We start from the raw sequence: 20,232 nt of genomic DNA on the forward strand, positions 1-20,232 counted from the left end.
TTCTGTCTTTACCACTTACTTCCCTTTTAAAATAGAGAGAGATTCAAAAGGAGAATGGCACTATTCCAAGAATTCTGTTAGCTGATTAGAGAGACCCAATTTAAATGAATGACATTTCGGTTGTGATTCTCTTGCTCTACCGAAGTGGACACTTAAAGGGCTGTACATTAATCAAATGTTTAATTTCCCCATTAGGATTTCAGACAGAGTGCAGATTTTGGCATGAGGAAAATGCATAGCAAGGGGACGGATGGATGCGTTTCAAAAATGTGACAGTTTTAATAGAATTGCGACTTTAGAATAGACAATACAAAGAAGTTTTTAACATTAAAGAGAATACAATGCACAACACACCAGTTCAACAGGGGGGGAAAAGGGCTGGTTGCTAAGCTGAACACATTCCTTTCCAGCCAGTCGAATTGTTTAAATTAAACTAAGTTGCCACTGGGTGACTGCTCCAATACTGGCTTTGGTAGATACTTGGATTTACAAAGGTTCATGCTGGATTGGATTCACTAAACCTGTTGCAGGGTCACAAGAGAAAGAGAGGTAAAGTTAGACTGAAATTAAATGCAATGGGCATAGTCATCATCATAAGTGCCAAATCCAGTAAAGAAAAAAAGGATCCATGCTGAATTTCCAAATCAGGATGGTGTGCAACATGGAGGGAAAATGCAGGCACTGCTGTTCAGTTGAGCTTATTTTTTTTTTCTCCTTCTGTCCTTCCTGCTGTCAAAATAGTCTTGGGAAGTGTATTTTCTAGATGGTAGGCTCTACAACCAGACTATACCAATTGTGGAGGGGATGAATCTTTACAGAGGTTGATGGAGTTCCAATCAAGCTGTCTTTTCTTCCATGAATGGCATCAAGATTCCTGAGAGCTCATAGCACTACCCTGATTTTATCAATGGAAGGCATTCTATCGTTCGTGTGCCACAGGGATGTTGAAAAGATTTTGCATTATCAGGAGGTGAGTCACTTGCCACAGGAACCCAGCCCCTGTCCTGCTACTGAGGTCATGGCATTTACAGTACTTAGCTTCTGGTCAACCAGCAGGATATTGTGATGGCAGAGAAACTTGGTGATGGTAATGCCACTGAATCTCAAAGGAGGAGATAGCCAGTGCCTGCCACTTTTGAGGCATGAATGAAATTTGCCACTTACCAGCCTATACCAGAATAAAAATTGTTTAATCTTGTATTGAATAAGATTATACTTCACTTATTGCACACCTCCACAATTCTAATGCTCAGGACATCATCCTGAGAAGCTTCACTGATGTCCCTGACCTGACATAATTGTCATTTGACAACCACAATCATCAGTAAAACATAAATATCTGCAGACACCATGTCTGAAGTAAAAATGCTGTTGAAACTCAGCAAGTCAAACAGTGTACTTTATGAACAATGGTTCGGGCTTGAGCCCTTCATCAAGGTCCCAAACACCACCCAGCCACACCCCTCTGGCCTTCTCATTAGATCACTGTCACCCGAGCAATCCTGATGTAATCACTCTCCTAGTCTTGCAATTACCCCTTCTCTGACAGGTTCCGTTCCAGCTAGCCTGCGTCACCTCCTCAACAACTGTAATGGTTCCCTATTGCCTAGCTGTTATCAGCTTGTAATTGAGCAACTTGAGTCTCCGAAGATGGTTAAGTACACTGCAGAATAGCCATCTTAAGCATGACATATGGGAGATTACCATCTGGATCAACCAAGACATCCTCCATTTCATAGGCAATCTGCTCTGGAAGACTCTCCACAAGTAAACCTTACTTCATCCTCTGACTTGTCACTCCAAGGATAGAGAAGCATGTTTCAAGAATCGTCAACTATACTGGTATTAATTTAAAAAAAAGGTGGTGGGGAGAATCTTCAGATTGACCTCCCCAACTACTCCTGTAAGGGGTTAATCCTCATCACTATCCATTTTAAATTAGAAGGTACTAGGAACTCACGGGATCACCACTTGTAGCTGCACTGCTTCATAACAGTTTACAAACAAAGAATACTCACTTGCTTTTTCCAACGCGAGTGGAAGAAACACGTTGAGTCTAATAGAATTTCAAACCAACTGATTTACTGATTCAAACTTGTGTGCTTAAAAGGTCCATGCTGGTCCCAGCAGTCTCAGAGTTCGTGCGGGACGTAAGTGATGTCAAATTCCTATCCATTGTTTTTCCCCGCACTGAGAGCTCCTGAATACGTCTGACTGTGAACTCGACAGCGACTGCTGGTTCGCCTGTCACATGGTTGAGATGCCACATGAACCCCCCCCCCCCACAAGAACTGGCGATAGGAGGTGGTGAAACCATACTCCGTACACTGTTTGTTTTACACAGCCACCCTCGCCTCTTGACTGGTGGGACCACGACTGGGTGCTCAATGTCTAGGTGTGCTGGCTTGAGGTAGTCAATGGTAAATGTCTCCACCCGGCCACCCACATCCAAAACAAGTTGCCATGTTATGACGTACCACGAACAAGGGTCCTTCATATGGCCGTTGTAGGGGTGGTCTGTGCACTCCTTGGCAGACGAACATTTACTCACTCTGCTGCAGGTCTTTGGGAACAAAAGAGGGTCTTGCCCCGTGGTGGGGCGTTGGCACCGGAGCCAGTGTTCCAAGTCTCTCCCAAAGTCTGATCAGGACCTTTGGTGGTGTGTCCTCTTGGCCACGGGGTGTGGGCACGAATTCACCAGGTACTGTGAGCGGTGTGCCGTAAATTAATTCGGCGGATGACGCTGCCAGATCTTACTTGGGGACTGTGGATTCCCAGTAGCACCCAGGGGAGTTTGTCTATCCAGTTGGGCCCTATGGATGTGTGCATCAGGGCTGACTTTAAGTGCCTGTGGAAACATTCCATCAGACTGATCGATTGAGGGCAGTACACAGTCATCTGGTGGAGCTGGATTCCTAGTAGCTGCACTGCTGCTGATCACAGAACAGAGGTGATGTGGGCGTGGATCTCGAACCTTGCCACCCAGGTTGCGATCAGCATCCTGATACATATCTCTGCCAACACTTCCGTGATTGGGAAGGTTTCCAGCCACCTTGTGAGCCTGTCCACCATTGTAAATAGGTCCCTTTCTCCACGCAAGACAGGTAGTGAGCCAACAATGTCCATGTGCACATGCTTGAACCTCTTGTGTGTTGGCTTGAAAAGTTGCAGAGGTGCCTTCAAGAGCCTCTGGACCTTGGAGGTCTGGCATTGTGTGCATGTCCTGGCCCAGTGGTCGACCTGCTTGTGAAGGCCATACCACATGAAGTGATCTGCAATTAGCTGGGTGTCGCCCAGATGGAAGGATGGGCTAACCAGTGCAAGGTGTCACAGATCCGGTGCTTCCAAATGGTCGGTACAAAGGACTGAGGTTGTCTGATGGAAGTGTTGCACAGGAGTTTGGTACTTCTGGGCCCAATTGGTACGTCCTCAAGGCATTGTACAGTGACTGCTGTTCGGTGCACTAAGAAGTCAATGGTGGGTAGGCCGAACTGGTACTCGGCGAGGTTCACCACAGTCACTGAGGCAGAGGCAGCGTAGGCGCAGGTGTGCTAGGTTTTCCTGGTGAGAGCGGCTGGCTACCAGGATATAATTCAGGTAGATGAACAGAAAGTCCAAATCCTGCCCTACTGCGTCTATGAGGTGTTGGAAAGTCTGGCTGCGTCCTTGAGGCCGAATGGCACATTAAGAAATTCGAAAAGGCCGAACAGGGTTATGATGGCCGTCTTTGGGATATCATCTGAGTGGAGAGGGACTTCTTTTTTGAAAGTTTTATTTATCACTTGTATCAATAACAATTATTCAACTATATTTAAATAGTACATTACAATCTTATTCAATACAAGATTAAACAATTTTTAAATTTTTCTCCCCTACCCCCAAAAAAGAAAGAAAACACCTAAACTATATATTAATGACTATTCATATTTTCCCAACGTAATTTTGTATCTTCTAATTATTAATTAAGAGGAGTGGGTGATGTGGATGGACTTTTGTTAACGAATTCCATATATGGTTCCCAAATCTTATAAAAGTTCCTAATCTGATTCCTTGAACTATAAGTAATTTTTCTAATGGTATACAATTTTGTATTTCAGTATTCCATCTATCATAAAATTTTCTGTTTTCCACATTACTGCCACATTTTTTTGCTACCACTATTCTCAAAAATTGATATTTATCTAACTTCAATTTTATATCAGCTTCATATGTATTACCAAGTAAATATATTCTCGGGTCCTTTTGTATTTTTATCTTCGTAATTTCTCCTAATAATATGTTCAAATCTTTCCAAAATGTTTCCACTTTAACACAGGGAAAAACTGAATGTCGAAATCTCACTACTTCCTTGTTACATCTAAAACATTAATGAGAAATGTTTGAGTTAAGTCCATTTAATTTATTTGGAGTATAATGCAAATGATGTAAAAAATTATACTGTACCATTTGATATCTAACATTAATTGTATTTGTTACTCTCTCTTGGCACAACCTTGACCAAAGTTCTTCTTGAATTTCCATATTTAAATCTTTTTCCTATCTTTATTTTGATTTATAATTCTATTTTCCGCCCATAGTATCTTGTAATTTTATACACATATTAGTAATAAATTTCTCAAAAAATGTATCTGTAATTAAATATTCAAATTGACTTTGTTCCGGAAGTCATAGATTCACACCTAATTTCACTTTTAAATATGATTTAAGTTGATAATATGAAAAATTTGTATTATTTTTTATTTCATATTTCTCTTTAATTTGTACAAAAGTCATAAAGGAACCTAAAAAAAACAATCTTTTATCTTCTGTATACCTTTACTGTACCAAGTATCAAATAAAGAATTATTCAAAGTAAGTAAGTTGATTTTGTTTTAACATCATCTTTGGTAATTGATCATTTTTAATTCCTCTTTCCATATGGATTCCATTCCATACCTTCAGCAAATGCTTTAAAATCAGTACTTCTGTCTTTTTTCAATAACTCATTGTTCCATTAACACAGAAAAATGCTCTGAATTCATTTCTCCTATTTTATTCTTTTCAATCTGAACCTACGCTGTTTTTATCTCCAACTTGATAACAGGAGGACAAGAATCTTAATTGGGCTGCTTTAAAATAATTTTTTTAATTTGGTAATCTTAATCCTCCTTGTTCAAATTTCCAAGTCAGCTTTTCCAGAGCTACTCTTGGCATTTTATCTCTCCAAATAAATTTCCTTATATTTTTATTTTGTTCTTGGAAAAACTTATTTGGTATAGGAATGGGTAATGATTGAAATAAATATTGCATTCCTGGAAAAATATTAATCTTAATACAATTTATCCATCCTATTAAAGTTTTTTTAAAAATCATCCTCAATTTTTATTAAAATGGTAAATAATTCAATTTAAATAAATTATTTAAATTTGGATCTATTTTTATTCCAAAGGGCTGAGTGGTCCAGAAAGTTAGCAGTTTAAGCGAAACTGCATTTTGAAATGTCGAGTCACTTACATTGTTTATATTGCTGGAGTCGTTCACGTCAGGTCTAAACGCCATTGGAGCGCCAGAGCATGAGTGGAAGAAGCACACTGAATCAAGTAGTTTCAAACCAACTGATTCAAACTCGTGTGCTTAAAAGATCCATGCTAGTCTCAGCGCTTGTGCGGGGCAGGTGACATCAATTTCGTGTCTGTTATGTTGCCCCGCATGAGAGCTCCCGAGAACGTCTCGGACTGCGGACTCAACCACGACTGCTGGCACTGGTTCGCCCGCTACGTGGGTGAGCTGCCACAACATAACTCTAAACTTAACTCTATCTTAAACCTACGTGTGTGTGCGTGTGCTTTCAAAGTCCACTTTCAAACATCTTGTTGAACTTGAGGATCTTTTTAAATTGCAGTTCAGAAGTAATTATGAAGCATTTTTAAACATGGTCTTCAGATCTCTTTAAACTCACAAGTCTTTTGATGAGTTGTCTTTGAGAGATATTTTTTTCCTCCAAGTGATTTCACAAATTCCCTCTTATCTGTCCTGAGTGTTATGAAGTACACAACAGTATCTTTTCTGGCTACAGTATCTTCAATCCTGAAACTGCCCTCCTTATTCAAAGAGACAGGGAAGTGACTTCTTTATGTGTTTCAGCTATGATAAGGATAACACAATATAGAACAACATCTCGTTCTCTCTCCAGAGACTACTGTTTTACCCCTATGTCTTTCACAAGAGGGTCAATTTCTCCTTCTGGTTTCAAAGTGTCTCTCTCTTCATTATGTTTCTCTGAAATCATGCGACCTGACATCACTACTGTTTCACTTTAATTTCTGTCCAAAAACACAACTTACGTATCATTACTCTTCACATCCACAAATTTCTGACCTCATCTCTGTTTAAGTGATTATATAACTCTGTAAAGTCTGCATGTCATCCAAATGGTACATGAGTTTTGAAATAGGTGCCAGCATAATGCTGAATGAACACAAAAATGCTTTTTAAGAATCACACATAGTATTTGAGTTTTCAGTTAAGGAATGACTTCAGCTTTATGGCTTTGCTTTTCCAGACGCGACAAATCTGAAAATTAGCTCTTGCTCTTAGTTCAAATGTGTATCTGGAAATACATTTAACTCTTTAACTTACTTTACTAAGAAACATATATTTTATAACTAAAGATTAACACAAATCCATTACAACCAGTTTTTAAAATCTGAGTATGTCAATCCAACACTTGGTCAAATGCCACCTTGATGACAAGTTCAGTCGTTAACCTCAACTCCAGAGTTCAACTCTTTGGCCATTGTTTAGACCAAGGCTATGATGAGGTCTGCAGCTCAAAGGCCTTGGTCAAAGCCAAAGCTCAGGTCTCAGTGACCAACTGGAGGTCAATAGCACTGTCAACAATGGGTACAATTACTTTATTGATAATTGGCAGCAAACTAATTGGGCAGTAATTAGCCTGAATGAATTAGCCTGAATTTTACGAACAGGGCATTTTCCATTTTGTGCTTATATAAAAATTCATCTTTATTCTAGTTCTAATTGATAAAATGCAAAACCATGAAAGCTACTCCTGGATTCTACAACCAGGAGAAAACAACTCCGTCCTTAGAATTTTGTACATTTCAATGAGATCACCTGTATCATTACTACTGCCAGATTCAAACTCTTTGTGCCATGAAGCTTTTCCTCAAGTCTCTTTTGATGGTGATATTTTTTCTATTTTCTCGGAGTATTTATTTACTTTTATGCCACCCCCCCCCCACCCCCCCACCCCAACATTTAAGGGGAGGACATGGACTGAAATCATAAAAAAAAATTTATATAGAAGAAACCAACTAAACTTGACTGCTTCATAGGGAAGAGGGCACATAAACTTTCAGCACAGTCCTAAGGGGCTACAGGTTACAAAAGAGGTTGAGAATGTCTTTTCTAGATACTGGCAAAAATTACAATTTTAAAAATATTTTGTGCTATTTACCTGCATATAACAATGTTTGAATATGATCCTTTATGGATTCAGTGCCATGACTGGAGGCAGTAAGCAGAGGTGTTGTTCCATTAGGTGCTGGAACTACCAATGGTCCCACCAAAAAAGCGCAAGCCCCTCCAAAGTAGTTGAACAGTGATGCAATGGCAGTGGCTGTCGCCCTCTCATCAGGTGCAAACCAGGTAGTTGAAAGAAATGGAGGAGCATTCACAACAACGGGACCAGCCAATCCATTAAACAACTGCCCTGTGTGGATCAACCTGGAAATAGAATAGACAAATTACCAAAGAAAATAGATGCCAACATCTGCTGATGAAATCATTTTCAATACAAAATTAATTTTAATTTGTTTTTAAAATTGTGGAAAAATAAGTCAGCTTTACAGTGTACTTTAAAATTATCCATTATCCAGAAGCAGTACAAAATTCTGCACATCAGCAAGGTTGTCTGAAAAGAATGTCTAGTATTTTATGTAAGGTCTTTATATTTCTGATAGTTAATGAAAAGACCAATAAAGATATGGTTCACAAGAGCAATAAAATTTATTTGTTGGAACTACCTTTGCAATACTAATTAGCCTTTTTGGGAAAAAACAGTAAAACCTGTTATCCGGAATTCAAGCTACTAGAAGCCTCAAGCAACTAGCAAAAATAAAGTGCAGAAAATAAATAGGTACAAAGTATGGAGGTTTAAAATTGGGGCACCTTGCTGTTAGCTCTCCAATCACAAAACACACAATCTCAAGCAACCAGAAAATTCACTTATCCGCCATCTACCAATCCCCATAGGTGCTAGATACTGGGGTTTTACTGAAGATTGTTTTGCACAATGCCAAGAACAGTTTAAAACGTTTCACCCATTCTTGGTTGCCAGGAACAGTAGCAATTTTATAAGTTTCCACCAAATGGCAACTTAATGATTCTTTGAAGTCAACAAGTTGACAAATCAGTACATTACTTCAGCATTAACAAAGCTTTCAAAGGATCCAACCAAACACAACACCACTGAAAAGCATACTCCAGATATCAATAACGTTCCTTCATAAGTTTCTTTTTAAAATATAGTAAGAAGTCTTCCACAGAAAAAATGAAATGAAAAAATGTAGAGCACTGTAAATCCTTTGGAAACTCTATTTTTAATAAGGCAAATTGGCTTCTGGATTAGACAAGTATGACAGATCCAGTTTGTGGTCACTGACACAGGCAAGGCATGATATGGTGTGACAAAGTGGCCTGTGAAAATGCACACTTGCCAAGTGATGTTTAATTTCTGCTTTACATCCCTGCAGCAGTTAAAATGCAAGTAACTGAATACACTTGCACAAGAAAAGGTCACTTCTCACTACAATAAATTCCTAAAGTCAAAATTAGCATTAAGTACTTGTATGCAGATACCTTCTTAGCAAGATCAAGGGCTGAGAATCTACTGATAAAAATGAAGGCAGTTTTTTTTTTATTTCCAGCAGAGAGTGCATACATGGCACATAAAGACATGTCTCTTATTTAGACATCCAAGGTAGAGATTGCACCAACCAAAATATTCGAAGCCCCCAGCTCTGCGGGCCACTTTGCAAAGATCAACTAACTAAGCAACAGGACCAGACTTTATATATATGCCTCAGTGAGTACCACAAGTTGCTTGATCTATTGCAGTGCAATACCATTAAAACTGCCCGAGCCAACTTTCACAATACCTGAAGCACAAGGTAGATTTTTTTCTGCAGAACTTAGCCATTCTTTCATTCAGACAAGTTAATAAACTAAAAACACCAGGAGAATATTTTTAAAATAATTTTCCATTCCTTTCAATGGTGGGTTTAAAAAAATACAAAGTATCTAATTATTTTTAAATTCACAGCAACAAATCAGTTCCTTTTAACCCAAGGATGCATGCAGAAGAATCTGCATGTTCTAGACCAGCCATTCTCAATGGAGCCACAGCAGATTTAAATAAAAGCCTTGTTTTCTTTTAACCTCATTCAACATAAATGTTTTGTTTTTTAAGCAGTCAGTAGGAGAGAAATACAGATGAAAACAAAACTTTACTTCTTCACAGGCAAGGGACCCCATAAACTTTGAGTAGTGTCCTAAGAGGGCCATAACCAAAAAAAGGTTGAGAATAGCTGTTCTAGACTATAATTTGCAAAAGACAAGGAAACAGCAGCAGCAATTAGGAAAGCTAAAAGAAGTAATCATGTAAAAGTAGTGAGGTTTTAAATTAAAATATATGGCAAAGTGGAAGGCCCTTCCAACCCATGAAATCTGTGCTGGTCAATTACACCAATTAACCTACCAATCCTGTACGTTTTGGAGAGTGGGAGGAAACCGGAACACCTGGAGAAAACCTACGCAAGGAAAACATACCAACTCCTTACAGATAGCATTGGATTTGAACTTAGGTCATTGACACTGTTATTGCATTGTGTTAACTGCTGCACTAACTGTGGCACCATTACATCACGCTTAAATTATACAAGAAGTGGTGAGACCACATATAAAATTCTATGTAGGAGTATGGTCCTTGTGTAAAGAAAGTTGTGAATATATTGGAAGCAGTTTGGTGAATGTTTCTTACACTGATACATGTAATGGGCAAGTGATCCCATGGGCAAAAGTTGGACAGGCTTGGTTTTTACCTGTTGGAGTTGAGAAGAGTAGAATTTGATTTTCACATGCAAGATCTTGAGGTGAAGACAGGGTGGAATGGGAGAATATGATTTCTCATGACAGAATGAAAAGTTTAAGAGAGGTTGCCCATGAGGAACAGGAGGTGATCATTTGGACTTTTTAGACTGATCCACTTCATTGATTATGGGTTGAACTTTAATGCTATTTCCATGCACCATTCCACATCTGCTGATCTCTCAATATCCAAAAATTAATCCAGTTCTAATTTGAAGGAACTTGTAACACAGCCTACCAAGGTAGAAACATTCAAAGATTCACCACTCTGTTTGTGAAGAAATGTAAGGCCTTAAATTCCTACCCTTTGTACTGAGTCTACAATTATTGGCTTTATACTTCTAAGCCAGAGGAAACATTCTTTCAGCTTCCTCCTTGTTGAGCCTCCCAAAAATAATGTAAACTAAAGTGAGATGCACTCTCACTTTCTCGCTTGCTGCCGACCCAATCTTACCCCTTGCAGCAAGCCTGCTTCTGCCTGCCGGAAGCAGTCTGGTCAATCTTCATTGCACTTCCATTGTAACTATAAGCATATTCATCTTTGGCAATGACCAAATTTGTACAGCCAGTAAAAAAGGAGATAAGGCAAACTTTTTCCTTTCAGAAATGGGTGATGGTAGAGGAGGAAGAGAAGGAGAAGATAGAAATGTGATAAGCAAAGCAGGAAATGCTATTGTGGGAACAACATAATGTGGTTTGAACGCCTGTTCATATTGTGTATGCTCACATATTCAATACATGAAATTATGGAATGAATTTCAGAGCACAGAATCAGCCAGAGGTGCAAAAATCATAAGATTCATTGATAGTGCAAATATTTGGAATCTTTATCCCCAGAGCAAAAAAGTATCACATGCCAAAGGATGTGTTTAAGGTGATGGGGTGGAGGTGGAGGAGTTTAATGGAGATGTGTGAGCCAAATATTATTACAGAATGGAAGCTGCCAGGAATGACCTTCCAGTAATTGTGGAGACAGATATAATAGTAACATTTAAGAGGCTTCATGATAGATACATGAACATTAAGAGCGTGGCATATGTGTCACGTGTTTGATTTGGACATCATGTTTGGCACAGACACATGGGCTGATGGGTCTGTTCCTGTGCTGTACTGTTCTATATTCAAAGATTGGAAGGATAGATTGTTTAGTTATCCTCCAAAATGTTGAAGTGTCAGAAATAATTTGTTATGTCTTTTAACAACCTTCATCCTTCATTGGATTTATTTTATTCTGTTGGACAGGATACTCTGCTGTGATTGCAATACACAAAAGTGCTGGAGAAACTCAATAGGTCACACAGCATCTATAGGAAGCAATGGGCAATCAACATTTCAGGGCTAAGGCCTTTGTCAAGGTATGAGCAAAATGTTGGCAAATGCCTAAACAAAAAGGCTGGGGGGGGGGGGTGGTGAGGGGAAGAAAAGGAGAGCCAGGGGAAGAGCATAGGTGGATATGGGTAGGAGAGCAGAATAGAAAAAAGCTGAGGTGATGGAGAAGGAGCTGTTCTCTGAATGAAGAGGGAAGAGGGTGGGGAGCTGGAGGAAAGGAGATAGAGGTATAGGGAAAGAGAGAGACAGGGAGAAATCAATGTTAATGCCATCTGGTTAGAGAGTGCCCAGACAAAATGGGAAGTGTGATTTCTCCAATTTGCAGGTCGCCTCAGTGTGGCAGTGCATGAGGCCATGAACAGACATATTCATGTGAGAATGAAGTGAGGAATTAAAATGGTTGACCTCTGGGAGATCCTTACTATTACAGCAGAGGGAGGTGCTTAATGAAATGATCTCCCAGTCTGCATCCAGTCTCTTCAATGTAGAGGAGACCACAAATGGAGCACCAGATGCAGTAGATGACCCCTGCAAATAAGTGAAGTGTAGCCTCATTTGGAAGGACTGTTTAGGACCAGAATGGTGGTGCGGGAGGAGGTGTGGGGGCAAGTGTAGCATTTCTTGTAACCACAGGGGTAGGTACTGAGGGGATACCAGTAATTTGCGGGAAGGGATGAGTTGATAAGGAAGTCTCAGAGGGAGTTGTTCCTGCAGAAAGCAGAGGGGAGAGGAGAGGTGTCTTGTTGTGGGATCACATTGCAGATGACAAAAATTGCAGAGGATAATATTTGGATGTGGAGGATAGTGGGATGTTAGGCAAGGACAGGGGGAATCCTGTCTTGTTGAGTTTCGGGGCAGAGGGGGCCAGGGCAAATGAGCGAGAAATAGAGGAGATGCACATTCTTGGAAGGTCATCTTGGATATTATGAAACAGAAGACCCCATCCTGGGAGTAGATGTATCAGAGGCAGAAGAATTGAGAGAAAGGAATAGATTCCTTGCAGGGGACAGGGTGGGAAGAGCTGTAATTGAGGTAACTGTGGGAGTTGGTAGGTTTATAGAAAATATCTGTCAAGAGTTTTCTCCCAAGATGGAGACAGAGTGATCAAAAAATGGGGAGTGTAGCAAGAGATGGCCCAAGTGAATTCAAGATGATGTTGAAAATTATCAGCAAAGTGGATAAAGTTGATAAGCTCATCATGTCGGAGACAATGTAACAGAGGAAAGGTTGAGGAGCCTTGCCTGTGTAGGTTTTGTAGTATGGATTGCTCCACATAGGCAACAAAAAGACATGCATAGCTGGAACCCATGCATGTACCCACAGCTACCCATTTGACTTGGTGAAAGTGGGATGAGTCAAAGGAGAAGTTGTTGAGGTCGAGCACACTTTCTGCCAGGCAGAGGAAGGTTACAGTTGAGGGGGTCTAGTTGTATCTGTTATTGAGAAAGATACAAAAGGCTTTGATACCTTCAGTATGGGGGATGGAGGTGCAAAAATAGACTGGGCATACATGATGAAAATGAGGCAATCAAGTTCAGCGAACTGAAAAATGTTGAAATGATTAAGGTTGTGTGAGGTACTGTGAATATAGATAGAAAGGAACTGGACCGGGGTAACAAAATGGAGTTGAGGCAAGATGATATAAGTTCGGTAGGGCAGTTGACCGATGTGAGCATTGCCGATAGTGAACACATTTATTGGGCATTCCTAATCGTCCTCAAGTGGAGGCGGTGAGCAAACTTATTGAACTCCTGCAGTTTGTGGCAAAGAACTCTCAACATGCAGGTGTGTAGCCAGTTTCTACAAATCACACTGAGTCATGTTGCTGGAACAGTGACACTATCAGGATGGAATACACTGATATTTCCATGTATTTTCTACCCTTACCCTTATATGGTGGAGGTCACAGCTTGGGGATTTCAAAAAGCTCCTGTGAGTTTCAGCACTGCATTTTGCAGCTGGCATGTACTGCCAAGAGTGTGCCCAAGGTGATGACTGAGAATGTTTAAGGTGGTGCATGGATTTCTCAGTCAGATGGGTTACTTCATCTAGATGTTGTTGAGCTAAGGATGTTGGAGCTGCATCTGTGCAGATAGTATTCCCTCACACTCCAGCCTGACAAGAGCTTGTCGATCAAAGCCAAATGCTATCTTGGATCAAATAGTCGCTCCCTAATCCAGTTATTTATAGGCAAAGTAGCATATTTTCAAAGAAAATTTGCTCTGCTACTGCATAGAGAACTTTTTCCCCTTTTAGGGCTTCCCAAAGTGTTAAGCTGTAACAATGGCCTCCCCTTCTGCTGAGGCATCACCATCAGCTCGGATCAAATCAGTCAAGTCCACAGCTCCATGCTGGCTGATGTCATAAAAGGTATGGCCAGGCCACAATCTGAGAGTTAAGGTCTCTCATCACTTCTCCCACCCTTCCCAACACCAAATTTAACAGCCATTTTTAAATTATATGTGAGCAATTTTTGCTGTCTATTTGATGCTATTAAAATTCTTTATGTTATAGTATTAAATACTTTATTAACATTTTATAGGCATCACTAGCAAAGTCATAATTTACTGCCTACCCCTAACTATTCTCAAGAACACATTGGTGAAGACAGTGGATAAACCTGTAGTACATTTGAAATAGAAGTTCCAGGATTCAGACTCAGCAACAATGAACAAAATTCATCCAATGTATTAACCTCAAAAATAATATTCTTTAGATATCAAAAATATCTCATTGCCAAATGCACTAGTCAGCATTTTGTAGATATTCCCAGTGGTTATTACAGAAATGCAAGGTAGTTAACTTCAATTAAATAAAAAAAAAACTCTTAGGACATAGTAACTGTTAGACTCATTAGGCAAGCCATAAAATAAATCACGTCTGTACTCAAGATTAAACATCCTTTAAAACCTTTAATGAATGTCAAATCCAAGAATGCAATTGTATAATATACAATAACTTGCACTACAAATCTGCTTTCTCTATATATTTATCAACATGCATTCATATTAGATGGCAATATATATGAAGACGAGAGTGCTGCCACTGGGGCAGACCAGCGGAAAATGAGGGAAAGGAGATGCAGCGCTCCTGCAGGGTCCAGTTGCCCGGTCGACTGCCTCCGGCTTTGAATGGCTTGTTGAGGGAGCCGACGGTGGTTTAAGTTGAAATCCCACAACAGTGGGTCTGCGCCCAAAATGGTGGCGCCTATTAATCGGTAGCAGCCATGGGGGAGGCTGCAGACTCCAGGGAAGCAGAGGACTGGAGCAGAGCACCAGAGGACGGGAAGATCACACACCATCTGAGAGGGAGAAATGGAGGAGATGACCTGCGGAGACCATGACCATGGCTGCGAACCAATGAGGGGGCTCTGCAGCTGAGGGAGTAGTGCGGACTGATGGCAACTTGAGGAGAGGAACCCGTGGAAGCTGTGGGCTGCTGAGCTGTGGACTGCTGGAGACTGGCTCAAAATGGCTGGATGGGTATCAGATATCGGAACCAGGATGGGAAGAGGTGTCAAGGGCACTGGAGGGTCCCTAACAGTGTTGGAGATTCAGATCTGGAGCTTGGGTCACCAATGATTTGGACTGGACTCTGCATGGCTGCGGGGGTTGTGGAAGTGCTGGACGGGAATCTATGGATACTCGGTGACTCGGGGAGGGGTGGGGGGGGAACTCTCTTTTGCTTCTCTCTCTGACTTGGGCAATTCCTTCCAGTGGCCAAAAAAAATCATGTAATACAACACTATTTTATTACTTTGACAATAGATTGAATCTTGAATCATGTAATCGTCAAATTTTTGGACCACTTTTTCAGGCCAAAAAAGCAGGGGTTGACTTTCACACAGGCTAAACCTTTGACCTTGGTAAATACCTGTGTTGTTCATGGCACTGGGAGCTCAGATGGCCGGGATCAGGTGGCAAGTCTGCAGATACGGTGTCAAGAGCTCAGATGGGCGGGTGGCTGGGGAGAGGATCTGTGGTCATGTGTTCGAATGGGCGAGCGACCAGAGGTTTGGAAGCTCCAGTGGGTGGGCAGGCAGGGCGAAGGTCTGCTGTCAAGGCAACATGATTTCCAGTGGGCAGGGCATCTGGAGCTCCAGTGGACGCGCAGTCAGTGGCAAAAAATAAGGGGGGGGGGCTGACGGGCTGACTGTTATATGGTATCGACGATTATGGTATTAACCAAAAAAATGCAGATTTAGGTTGATGCAGATAAAAGGAATATTATTGCCTTTATTTAAGATTAGATATAATTCAATGTGACAAAAGCAAACATTAAGACACTACAGATTTTTAATCATTCTTTAACTATTTGGAGGTATGATTAGGTTTCAAATTGAATTGACTTTAAGTATGGAACCTCAGCACTCAGATAAACAGTTTCCTTATTCTATTGGATATGATCAATTTAAACTACATCAGAAGTAAATAATAAAGGCATCTCTTTTTATTCCAAGAAACTCAAAATCCTATGACAGACCAACAAAAAAGCTCTTAGGACATTAGCAACTGATAGACTCATTAGACAAGCCATAAAGACAATTATGTCTGTACTTGCGATTAAACAATCCTTTAAAGGACATAACTTACTACTAGGACCTTTTAATGACTGTCAAATCCAAGAACACAATGGTATAATATTCAATGTCTTGAAAATTACTGAACAATTTCAGGCAACCATTGGTTTTGCACTCAATCTTGTAATGCTCTTACTTTTTAAGAAGAAATTCTTCAAAACTGGTGTCCTCTGAGCCACATGATGCTGAAGTTTACCAGCATGGGAACATACTAGATTTTTTGATGCAATAGCATTGATTTGGAACATTATTACATCTATTTGTATATTGGTTTACTATAAAATCAGCTCCAGGTTGCTGACAAATGATCTTACGCGAACTACTCACTTAACATCAACTTACCATCTTTTGATTAATTGATTATTTATGGGAATACACCTCAGTAAGGTCCCAATTGTCATTAGCAAGGCAGTGATTACCACTGTAAGCCTCAGGCCTGTGGAGAAAGCAAATTTTAAAATAAAATAAACTCCTACAAAATAGAATATACTAGCATAGTAGTAGCACAAGGAACTTTCAAATAAAGTTAATGAATTCTTCTCCCAAATTTCCCACAAGTCCTCTTGATGGAAATAATAGCAAGCCCCTGAATAACCCATTAGGGTTGGATGTTTGGACTAATGAACGTTATTAGTATTAATGCACAAACACAGTTTTAATTCACTGCTTTTAGATGTTATCTTGTATTATTATAGATTTCCCAATAAACTGCAGAACCATAGAAAATGACAGCACAGAAACGGGACCTTCAGCCCATCTAATCCATGCCAAACTATCATCCTACCTAGTCCCATTGAGCGGCACCAGACCATAGCCCTCCATACATATGCTTCCTATTCTTTTACCTATCCATATTTTTCTTAAATATCAAAGTTAAGCCTACTTTCACCATTTCAGCTGGGAAGTATAAAGTGAACACAAAAGGATTAGGTCCCAGGAGAGTTCAAAGGGACTAGGGAAAACATTAACCAAGTGATCCAGAAGCTAAAGGTTGGCTACTGGATTGTTACCATACCAATGGAACAAGCACAGAGCAAAGCCAAGGTCCACAGTAGTTCAAATAGTAGAGTTTGGATATGACATCTGCAATAATCTTTTAAGTCTATGTCTTCTCTTAACTGATCACAAGAATCAATGGTGAAATTCAAAATAAATAATGAATTGTTCAAAGTGTACCAAATTTTAGTTAGCATTGTGACGTCAAGTTAAATAAATTCTTGGAAGTCCAAATTTCAGTCAACCTTTCCTGGAGCCAGGACATCATGGTAACTGCACACCAACACCTCAACTTTCTTGAAATCAGAATTTATTGCCATGAACAAGTCACAAAATTTATTGTTTTGTGGCAGCATCACAGTACAAACCTTACAAAAATGGATAAAAAAATAGTGCACAAAGAGTCAAAATAAGACAGCGTCTTTGGTTCATTGATCATTTAGGAATTTGATGGCAGAAGGGAAGAAGCTGTCCATGTGCTACTGAGTGCTCATCTTTAGGCTCCTATACCTTTTTCCCTCCCGATGGTAGCAGAATGAAAGGGGCATGGCCTGGGTGGTGGAGGTCCTTGAAAAGAGAAACTGCTTTCTTAAGACACCACCTCTTGTAGATGTCCTCGATGGAGTGGTCTTGGGCCCGTGATGTTGCAGGCCAAGTTAACTAACCCCTGGAGAGTTTTCTTGTCCTGAGAGTTAGCATATCTGTACCAGACAGTGATTCAACCAGTCAGAATACTTTCCATGGTACACCTGTAGTACTTTGAGATTCTTCACCAACATAGTAAATTTCATTAAACATCTCACAAAGGATAGCGGCTGGCAAGCCTTCGTGATTGCATCGACATTGGAAGCTCCAGCACGGATCCTCAGAGAGGATGACGCCAAGAAATTTGAAGTTCTTGACCCTCTCCACTACTGAGACCTCAATGAGGACTGGTTCATGCTCTCCTGACTTCCTCCTAGTCCACAAGCATTTCCTTGGTTTTGCTAATGTTGAGTGCAAGATTGCTGGTGTGACACTACTCAATCAGCTCATCTATCTCCCGGCTGTTCACTTCCTCATTGCTGTTTGTGATTCTACTGACAACTATGGTGTCATTGGCAAACTGTAGAAAACTTTGGAAGTGTGCCTAACCACACAGTCATGGATGTATAGTGAGTAGAGCAGTGGGCTAAGCATGCATCCTTGAGGTGTGCCTGTGTCCTAGTAGTCAGTGAGGAGGATACCTGGCTCCAATTCATACTGACGGTGGTCTTTCAATGAGTAAAACTATGATCCAGTTGCACAGGGGGCACAGAGGTCCAGGGTTGGGGGCTTCCTGACCAGCACTGAGGAAATAATGATGTTGAAGGCTGAGGTGTAGTCAATAAAAAACAGCCTTATGTACGAGTTGCTATTTGAGGTGATCCAGAGCTGCGTGGAGAGCCAGCAACATTGCATCTGCTGTGGAGCGATGGTGATGATAAGCAAACTGCAGTGGGTTCAGTCCTTTTCCGGTTGGCACAGGGCAGTGATCCCCAAAGTGGGTTGTAGAAAAATCCAAGGGGGTGATGAGGGAAAAGGGGGGGCCATCCAAATCTTCAGGTTAATTTTAGCCATGACCTACATCTCAAAGCATTTCATCAAAGAAGATAGGGTGTCTAAGGAAGATTCTACTAGTGCACTGCAGAAGGTAAACTGGCCGGTTGCATCATAGCCTGCTTTGGCAACTCGTGCTCAGAAACAAGAAAGATGTGTACCACCAGGTTCAGGAATAGTTGCTACCCCTCCACCATCAAGGGTGGCATGGTTGGCATAGGGCAGTGATTCCCAAAGTGGGTTGTAGAAAAATCCAAAGGGGTAGTGAGGGAAAAGGGGGGGGGGCCATCCAAATCTTCAGGCTTGTTATTATTTATTCAGTCCATTGCAACGTTTAATGAAGAAGCCACAGCATTAATTATCTGGCCAGACTTGGGATGGCCATAGTGAGCAAAATAAATGGCAATAAGGCGTTTCCATGAGAGGTCATTGTTAAGGAATTAAAGCTGGCTGAAGTCAAGCATTGGATGAAGAAAATACAAATTCAGAGGATTATACTGAAATATATAGGTGAGGTAAAATTTGTTGAGAAGACAGAATTTTCTGGAGGATAGATCTGTTGAATTGCAATTGGAGAAATTGAGGGTGGAAGAAGAAAGAAACTGGAGTTTGAACAGAAACAAAAATGAGGCAGAGGAAGCTGAAAAACTGAGGGAATACAAGTTAAAGGTAACTGAACAATGGAGGGAGGATGATGAAAGACAAAAAAAATTAACTTGGAGTAAATTGAAAGAGACGGACAGTTTCAAGTAGAGAAGTTAAAAATTGAGATGGGGAGATAAGAGAAGTGAGATGATAACTCCTGGGGAGAGGTTTTTGGCTAGTAGAGAGGCAAATCTAGTTCCTCCTTTTGATGAGGGAGATGTAGATACATATTTTCAGCTTTTTGAAAAGGTTGCTGAGAGCTCAAGATGGCCAAAAGAAAAATGGCCTCTTATGCTCCAGAGTGTATTGAAGGGAAAAGCAGAAATTGCATACCCTAGTTTGACTACAGAGCAAGTGGCAAATTATGAGACTGGTAAACAAGTAGTATTGAAAGCTTATGAGTTGGTTCCAGAAGCATAAAGACAAAAATTTAGGAGTTTGGTGAAAACATGGAATTGATCTTGTATGGATTTTGCTCTAGGGAAATCTGTATGTTTTGACCATTGCTACACCTCAAAAGGAATAAATAATGATTTTGTCAGATTAAGGGAATTGATATTGAGGAAATTAAAAGGTGTGTTCCCAATGAGATCAAATTGTACCTGGATGAAAAAGACGTGAGAACGTGGCAACAAAAGCTAGGTTAGCAGATGAATATCCCCGATTCACAAAAACAATTTCAGTATAGGAAACCTGTTCAGAAGGTTAATGTGGAGCAGACTAGTAAGACTGAAATTAAATCTGGGGAGAATATTAAGAAAAATTATGACGATAAGGTGGGAAAGAATAAAACTTCTGGATTTGTATGAAATTTTTGTAAGAAACCTGGTCACGTTCTTGCAAATTGTTTAGAGGTGAAAAAGAGACGAGAAAAGGAGGTATTACCAGAAGTGCGTATTCAGACAGTTGAATTTAATGAGAACAGATGTTCCATACCTGGTAAGGATGTTATGAATGTA

The 20,232-nt window shown here is 40.4% G+C and overlaps 1 protein-coding gene across 7 annotated transcripts in view; it reads right to left on the reverse strand.

Moving 5' to 3' along the window:
- Positions 1-20,232, reverse strand: part of slc49a4 (solute carrier family 49 member 4) — a 182,147-nt gene that overhangs the window by 131,983 nt on the left and 29,932 nt on the right. For all 7 annotated transcript variants that reach the window (XM_069934797.1, XM_069934801.1, XM_069934799.1 and 4 more), the window contains exons 2-3: positions 16,397-16,490; positions 7,457-7,725 (exon numbers count right to left, since the gene is read on the reverse strand). In XM_069934797.1, the coding sequence (XP_069790898.1) occupies positions 7,457-7,725; positions 16,397-16,490 (363 nt within the window). The remainder of the gene's footprint in view (positions 1-7,456; positions 7,726-16,396; positions 16,491-20,232) is intronic.

Source organism: Narcine bancroftii, chromosome 4 (assembly GCF_036971445.1).
Source record: "Narcine bancroftii isolate sNarBan1 chromosome 4, sNarBan1.hap1, whole genome shotgun sequence".
NCBI classification, from domain to species: Eukaryota; Metazoa; Chordata; class Chondrichthyes; order Torpediniformes; family Narcinidae; genus Narcine; species Narcine bancroftii.